This window comes from Thamnophis elegans, chromosome 2, assembly GCF_009769535.1.
Source record: "Thamnophis elegans isolate rThaEle1 chromosome 2, rThaEle1.pri, whole genome shotgun sequence".
In the NCBI taxonomy this organism is placed as follows: Eukaryota; Metazoa; Chordata; class Lepidosauria; order Squamata; family Colubridae; genus Thamnophis; species Thamnophis elegans.
Genome location: NC_045542.1, coordinates 148,749,121 through 148,757,525, shown reverse-complemented (window position 1 = coordinate 148,757,525; position 8,405 = coordinate 148,749,121). Strand labels below are relative to the sequence as shown.

At 43.1% G+C, this 8,405-nt stretch overlaps 1 protein-coding gene across 1 annotated transcript; it reads left to right on the top strand.

Annotated features, from left to right (window-relative positions):
- The first annotated feature begins 1,371 nt into the window (after positions 1-1,371).
- Positions 1,372-7,878, top strand: LOC116504974 (C-type lectin domain family 2 member B-like). Its single transcript, XM_032212250.1, has 4 exons — positions 1,372-1,456; positions 5,157-5,368; positions 6,821-6,918; positions 7,669-7,878. Exons 1-4 carry the CDS (start codon positions 1,372-1,374, stop codon positions 7,802-7,804), a joined length of 531 nt encoding a protein of 176 aa, XP_032068141.1. The 3' UTR covers positions 7,805-7,878.
- Positions 7,879-8,405: the final 527 nt, after the last annotated feature.

The following is an 8,405-nucleotide window of genomic DNA, read 5'->3' as shown; positions in this document are numbered from 1 at the left end:
CCAGACTCCAAATAAGTTCTAACTAGGTTACCCAGCCCATGCGAGCTAGCAGCTGATGGGCAGGGGAACGAATGAGCGGCTCACTCGTTCCCCGCCCATCCACCCGCTCACACGCTACAGTAGCCAGCCCAACTAAATTGTAAAAGAGGGAAAAGCGGAGAGCCTACCCTGGACGGGATCTCTTCCTCCCCCACCCCCACCCCCACCCCGGTCTCCCGTCTGTCTGCTGGGTTCCTCTGCGCCCTGCGATGCCCGTCTGGGTTGGCTTCCTTGGACACTCAGCCTCCACCCCCACTTTCCCTCCAACCAACTGTCAGTTTATTCTTCGCTACAAACAAAACACGGGGAAGCCGGCGAAGCATCCCCAAAGCAAAGGACGGGTGGGAAGCGGCTGGCCAGTATGTGAGAAGGCAGGCTGGAAGTGGCTGTGGAATGGAAAAGAGGCGGCCACGGGTATCGGTTCTCCTTGCGGTAGATAAGGGAGGTTCGTAGCAAGGGTCCGCCGGCAGGTAGGCTTGGGCGGGTGTTAACTTTCTAAGCAATTCGGAGAACCAGTTGTTGGAAGAAATCCCCTTTTGCTTTTTTCCCACGTTACAGGGCTAATCCTGTAAGGAAGGCAGGAAGGAAGCCTAATCTTTATTGCCCTGCTTACAGAAACTGCCTCTCTGGTTAATCCTTATTTCATTGTAACAGCTAAGGCGAAGCACCTGTCGACCTGAATGACCTTGAGTTGGCCACGCCCTCCCAGTCACATGACCTCTGAGCCCCGCCTTCCCAGCTGGTCATTAGGACAGAGAACCAGTTGTTAAATTATTTCAATCCCACCACTGGTTCTCACTATCCTCCCCCCATGCGGATGGCTGATGTTCGGACTTGATCGAGGCCAACCGCCTCACATACCAACCTGTTGAGGGCATTTGAAGATGCAACCCACATGACACCTTAGGGAGTTGCAGATTGGACATGGGCTAGGGTAACTGGAGGGAGGGGGCTGGGCAATCATTTGATATGTACTTGTTTGCGCCTTTTTGGCTTAGATCTTGCTTTCCTTTGCTTTCAATTCATATCTAGTAAAAGTACTTTATCTTTATTCAAATGGAGTTGAGGTTTTTCTTAGAAAAAAATAAATCACTTTCTTGGAATAATGAAACACCTTTCTTTCCTGTGGGTGGGTGGGTGTGGTTACACTATCTGACTGGACAAGAAAATTGATTCTAACTCCTCCTTTCGGTTTAAATCAGCAATATGAATTGAACTGTCTTACTTACTTATAAGAGCTTCCCCTCAATCTGTCATCGGCATCCTCCTTGGTTTAAGATTTGGTTTTTCCTCTCTGCTCTAAATAATTTACAAAAGCAGAGATATTCAAACATGGGGAACGCTTTCGTTGCCTACCGTGGTCATGTTGTCACTGCCGTTACTGTTACTGTGGCTTCTGCTATTGTATTTTGCATCGGTAAGTCATCCAAACTCTAATATTGCAAGCTAGATAATGATTTCATTTCTACTGAGGAGTTTGTTTGTTTGCATTCCCGTTCTTTCCCCCACCCCACCCCACCCTGCCTTTTTCTGTGGGATAGCAGCAGCCAGGTTAGTGAAGGGGGTTGGGCTGGCTCTGGTGAGACCCAGGTTGCAATCCTCTCTTAGCCACAAAAGCTCCTTGGATGGCTTTGGGCCCTTTGCCTTCTCTCTCAGCCCAGCCTACCTCACGGGGTTATTAAGTGGGTTTTTTTTTCCTGCGAGACCGGTCTACCCAATCGGAATGGGACTGTCCTCCTTGTAGCTTTCGCTGCCCTTTGTTTGCCCCCAGGGTTTCTCCCCCAGTCATTCATCTCTACCATTTCATCTCCGCTGTTAGGACCCTCGCTATTTGCCCTAGGCAATGGGACCCATCCTCTTCCGTCCCTGGCCCTTCGCCACAGGCCATTGGGAGAAATACTGTTCCTTTTGGGCTCAAGAGACAGTTGATCAACAGCCAATTGGAGGAAGGGAAGGGAGAAAGAGAGAGGGAGGGAGGGAGAAAGTGTTCTGTGTCAAGCTTCCAGTTGTCTTGGGTTCTTTGTATCCTAATTATTCTAAATTGCTCTAGTCATGTAATCTAAATTGCTCTAGTCATGTAATCTAACTACACTGTAAAACTCAGTCATATAGCCTAACTTAGATTTACATCCTTCCTGGTAGTATTTCTGTTTTGTTTTGTTATCTTTTCCCTTCTCTGTTTGCTTAATTGTCCATTTGGTCCCCTTATTAATAGCACAAAAGGTGTGAGGATTGCTCTGGTATTCAGAATAGAGCAGTGATGGCTAATCTTTTTCCCATCGTGTGCCAAAAGCAGGGGGGGGAAGCACAGGGGGGGGGGGTCGTTCGTGGGCATGACCACACCCATAATTTTATAGGTTCACCTTCACGGACATAGAGCATAGTTACGTGCTGATTCCTGGAGGAGACGGGAATTTATAGATACATAGATTTATATAGAATAACAAGTTTCTACTTTAATGCGATAATACTTATTACTTTTTATTTATTATTATACCCTTCAAATTCTATATCTATTGATGGGATAATTTTCTTAGTTTAGCTTTGGAAGGAAAAAGGGTTTATCTCTGTTGAAAAGACATGAACTTGGGAAAATTTACTAGTTGGGACTATAAATTCTTGAAATGAGTCAGACAAGGCTACTGTTTTTTAAAAAACTGCTGTGGCTTACATAAATTAAGAAGAGAAATTGTATAATAATAGATATGTTAAATATGGTGGTAAGAAAATGAATGATGGAATGTTTGTATTAAAAGAGTTTTGTTTTTTTTATAAAACACACACACACACACACACACACACACACTCACGAATTATAACCTCAACTTTTAAAATAATATTGGCACAAGTTTTTTAAAAAGTATCGCATTTATTAGAGGGAGTTAAGTTCTCTGTCTCTGTCTCCCCCTCTTTCATTATACTTCTTTCTCCCTCTTTCCCTATGCTGTTAAGGTTCAATATGCTGCTTGTAGCATTTCAAAACTCCTGTTTTTTCTATCTGTGAGATATCCTGGTAGTACCCTTTCCACATACAAACTGGCAAATTAACTTGCTCCCAAAGATAGAAATGGTAAGTAGAACTAACATAAGGAACATTCCATCAATTCCATGGGGACATAACCAGGATATGAATATTTAAATTTGATACTTTAATACAATCACCATCTCAATGTAATAAAATACCAATTTGAGGTAGCCTGAATGTGTTTTCAAAATGTGATGTATACCTAAGATTGAAACGTGTTGGGGAACCTTACCACAGAAGCATGGTGAACTCTTAATAATACACATTTAAGCTTGAGCAAAGATAAAAGAGAGGAAAAATGCTCTCTCGGCACAAAGAAATCTTCCCCAACATTTGGGGGGAGAGAGAATGCGAAGGATTTTTTAGCTTGGACCTGAAGCAACTCTAAACTCAACACAGAATACTTTCTCCCTCACCCTCTCTCTCTTTCTCCCTTCCCTTCCTCCAATTGGTTGGCAGCCAAGTTTCTCTTGAGCCCAAAAGGCCAGGGTGAGCAGTATTTCTCCCAATGGCCCGTGATGAAGGGCCTGGGATAGAAGAGGCTGGGTCCCATTGCCCAGGGCGAACAGCTAGGATCCTAACAGCAGAGGTGAAGTGGTAGAGGTGAATGACTGGGGGGAAAACCCTGGGGGCGAACAAGGGGCAGCGAAGGGCATGAGGAGAACAGTCCTAGACCTTATGGGATGGAGGATACTGCTTCTGCTTTCGCCTTTCAGCCCCAATCCAGGAACCTTCGCAGGCAGTCGCTTTCACGACAAACTATTCATGTTTTACTGGCAAAGAAATAAAGGGAAACTAGTGTAAATCTATTTAGCTCTCTTCAGCTAGCCATACCCTTCTGGGATTCGAACCCGGGCTGCTTGCATATTAGGTAGATGTATTAACCTCTAAGCTACGGGCTCTCCTCGCTTTGTTGGCTATACCAGGGGAGAGATTAAGTGTTTTTTTCTGGTGAGACAAGTCTATCAGGGCAGCCAGGTCTACCTAATTATGGGACAGAGCATACTACTTCTGCTGAAACATACATTGCTCACAGAGTTATTGTGGAGAGAAATGGAACCAAGAGATTAAGAGGCCCCATCCAGATCCAGCTTTACTTTGTGCTTGCAGTTCGCAAAGGCTGAGAACGTTGGCACTGTGAAAACCACAATTCTGAAACAGGAAATACAAGACTTTACTTTAAAAAAAATTATCCTCTCTCTCTATTCCAAAAGAGATAGAAACAGAGAAGTAAGGACCGGCCTTTTCCCATATATGAGACATGATCCGGTAGTTTTCCATCATCTTATCACCCACTCTAACTTTTAATTCCCCGAGGCAAAAGATCAATATTTATTTATTTTATTTTATTTTTTATGTAGTTAGTTTGTCAAACATGTACAAGATAACAGGTATAAGAATAAACATGGACATGAATAAAGGAAATGAGTTCAAATAAATGGGGATAGCAGGACAGGGACAGTAGGCACGCTGGTGCGCATATGCACGCCCCCTTTACGGACCTCTTAAGAACGGGCTGAGGTCTATGGTAGACAGTTTAAGGTTGAAGCTACGATGGTTTGAGACAGTAACAACGGAGTCAGGTAGAGCATTCCAGGCGTTGACCACTCTGTTGCTTAAGTCGTATTTGCTGCAATCAAGTTTGGAGCAGTTTACCTTGAGTTTGTATCGATTGTTGTATCGATTGATGGCTGCTCCCCCCCTCCCAAGGTCTCGTGATTGCATTTTGGGCCTGTATTCACATCCGTTTGCAGTGCCCCACAGTCACATGACTATAATTTACCAGGTTTTTTTTTTTGCTGGAAACCAATGCTCACATTGTTTGTTTGTTTTTTTAAAAAAAAACACTAATTGAGGAAAATGGATTTGCTTTACGACCACCACATTCAGTTAACGACTGTGGCAAAAAAATGGTTGTAAGGTCAAGTTGATCATGTGATGCCTCAGCTTGTAACCATCATGACTTACATCAGAAATCCCAGGCTTCGTTACGGTCCTATATCAAGGATCAGCTGTATTCCTCATTCCCATTTGTGATTGGTTAACTAAGGAGAGTGTTTGTTAGATCATGATCTCTTTTTTACCCCCTTAGTATACCTGGTATACAAGCCGACATTAAACCCAGATGACTGTAAGCTGCTCTTGGCAGCCTCTGAGCATGGGAGACGCCCTTGCCCGCCTGACTGGATTGGGTACCAGATGAAATGTTTCTACTTCTCAGATAAAGAAGAAACCTGGTCTGCTAGTCAAGATTTTTGCTCTTTGCACAACTCCTCTCTGGCCATTATTGAAAAGGAAGAAATGGTAAGAGGTGAAAATACCCAACTGCATTGTGGATGGTAGCAATTTCTGCAGTTCTATCAATAGTTTTTCATTTTGTGCAGGTCTGTGACCGTAGCGAAGATTGAAAAAAGGTTTGCATCAATTTTCGTTAAGAGATCATCTATGGCTTTATAATTTACGACCAGTGTCTCTAACCTATGTCTACTACAGGTAGACCTTATTTAATGATTGCCCTGTTTAGTGACCATTCAAAGTGTGTGTGCAGCAGCTGCCAAAAAAAGCCAATGCAGTTCTAGGCTGCATAAATAGAGGGATAGAATCAAGATCACGTGAAGTGTTAATACTGCTTTATAATGCCTTGGTAAAGACACACTTGGGATACTGCATTCAGTTTTGGTCACCACGATGTAGAAAAGATGTGGAGACTCTAGAAAGAGAAGATCAACAAAGATGATTAGGGGACTGGAGACTAAAACATATGAAGAATGGTTGCAGGAACTGGGTATGTCTAGTTTAATGAAAAGAAGGACTAAGGGAGGCATGATAGCAATATTCCAATATCTCAGAGGTTGCCACAAAGAAGAGGGAATCAATCTATTCTCCAAAACACCTGAGGGTAGAACAAGAAGCAATGGGTGGAAATTAAACAAGGAGAACTGAAGAGAAATTTCCTGACAATTGGAACAATTACTGTAATCAGTGGAACAACTTGCCTCCAGAAGTTGTGAATGCTCCAACACTTGATGTTGGGTGACCATTTGTCTGAAGTGGTGTAGGGTTTCCTGCCTAAGCAGTGGGTTGGACTAGATGACTTCCAAGGTCCCTTCCAACTCTGTTATTCTAGTCTAAAGTTACTTTTTTTCCAGATTTCATCTTTCCAGCTTTTTTTCTACTGTAGCTTTTTCACTTCTTTTTGTTCTGTGTTCTGGAACTGAGTCCAGTAAACACACCAGCCTCTCCTTTTTTTAAATAGCTGCACCCCTTTTAAAGGTAACAGCTCCTTTTTCTCCTGGGTGGAGAAAACCCTTCAGGGAAAGGAAGCAAGAGAAAAAAGCACAGTCGCTTTGCAACCTCTACTGGGATATATTGAAGTCATTGATATTAGGACTGATTGGCACTCTGATTTTACTCTAAAAGGGGCCTTTGAAGTCTATGGGGTGTAAACACAGCAGCTCTCTGCAACTATTTCAAATAGCTGCATCTTTTCTTGGGATTCTGGGACAGGAGCTGGCTTAAGGAGCTGAAGACATACTGAATTCATGTTCTGGAATGCTTTAGGGAAAATGGAGCAAATGGTCTTTGTATCCTTGTATGAACTCCTACATAATATATAATCAAACAATATTATAGACTCTAAATGTTGGTGATTTGATTATTGAGGAAATGGGTAAATGGTTAAAACATATGTATACTTGGGGGTCTGTAAACATTTCAGAGTGATTTAATGTAATTTAACATTTATTCTGTCCAAAGGATTTTGTGCAGCGTTACAAAGATAGCATTTCCCACTGGATTGGCCTCCATCGAGACCCGAACCAACCCTGGAAATGGGTCAATGGAAATACTTCAACGTGAGTCATCCTTTCTCTCTTACGTCTTCACTTAAGGAGTAGTGAGATGGGCGGCATATACATTTAATAAATTAATTAAATAAACTCTACACCAGCCAAATGCTGAAAAGAAATGGCGTGCAGTTTATTCATCATCCAGGGTGTTCTTACATCAAGCACAAATGCACAGCATTTTTTCATAAATTCCATCTTTGTGCCTAAAACTAGAGAATTTCAAGAATGGAAGCAAGCCATTGAGATGTAGAGATTAAGTTGTTGGGCTTGAGAAACCCAGGTTAGATCTCTGCTCAACCATAAAAGACTTCAACTCCCAGAATTCCTCCTCTCACTCTTCATCTTGATGATGTGCGGACGGGCGGGGGGAGGGAGCTGGAACTGGTTCTAAACGGCACTGTAGATTTGTGGAACCTCTTCTATAGAAGAGGTTAGAACTGGCAGAAACCCACCCCTGGGTTGAGAGGAAAACAAGGCTATGGGGACATGGCAGAAAGGAGATATTGCTAGAGTAAGTTGATAGCATGGTTAGATGCTATACTGGTATCCTATTTTCTTCACTACCAGTTCAGTAGCGGGAGTGCACGCTCTCTAGGCAAGCACAGAAGGTCCGTGATGATGTCTGGGTGGGTGGGTGGAGTCTCGCGCTGCTGCCACTACCAGTTCACCCAAACCAGTGCGAACCGGCAGAGTACCAGCTCTGGTTAGATGCCAGTAGGGACACAGCTTTTCATTCTTGCTGCCCTTGTGTTGCAGGTGGGAGGTCCTCGGTGATGGAGGGAACTGTGCCTTCCTGAATGACGAAGGGAGAGCAAGCTGTTCCAGGTGCCGTACCATCCATCACTGGATATGCAGCAAACCTGATGAATTCACAAGCCCAAAGATAGTTTGAAGACGTGGCTTCCAATCCACTCAACTGGAATTATCTCATAATATTGGCTAAAGTAATACATGGGCCTTACTTGCAGAGAAGTGGTGGATATGCCCAAAAACAAAAAAAATATTAGACAAAAATACATACATGGTTAGAAAAAGTGATAAAGCAACATATAGATTTAAAACCAGAAATATTTTTGTTGGGCATTTTACCGGATAAGTATAACAAAGGGGATCCATATCTGATTTGAGAAGTATTAACTGCAGCCAAAAGTTTATTTGCACAACAATGGGAAAGTGAAGAGATCCCATTCCCGAACTTCCAATTTGCACATTGGGAAGACAACTGACGGGCACTTTTAAAAAGTTAAAAACACAAAAATATAAGAAAAGGACTAATACTACAGGGAGGTTAACTAAAATGGGTAAGCTGGACCCGTGTCCAATGTTCCCTCTAATTTTTTTTCAGTGTGAGCGGAAAAGTATAGTGTTTGAGCTGCACAGTTTCATGCCTGAGCACCTAAGAGAGCAACAGTTTGAACTGCTGTCACGTCTGCTGGACATTTGCGCAACATTCCAAGCGTCAAGCGCCGATTGCTAGCAAGGTTTCAGCCTGA

Excerpts from the sequence above, each read along its gene's own strand:
- LOC116504974 (XM_032212250.1), top strand. The coding sequence starts at position 1,372 with ATGGGGAACGCTTTCGTTGCCTACCGTGGTCATGTTGTCACTGCCGTT. Across the intron at positions 1,457-5,156 it reads TGCTATTGTATTTTGCATCG|TATACCTGGTATACAAGCCG; the intron begins GTAAGTCATCCA and ends TTACCCCCTTAG. Across the intron at positions 5,369-6,820 it reads TTATTGAAAAGGAAGAAATG|GATTTTGTGCAGCGTTACAA; the intron begins GTAAGAGGTGAA and ends TTCTGTCCAAAG.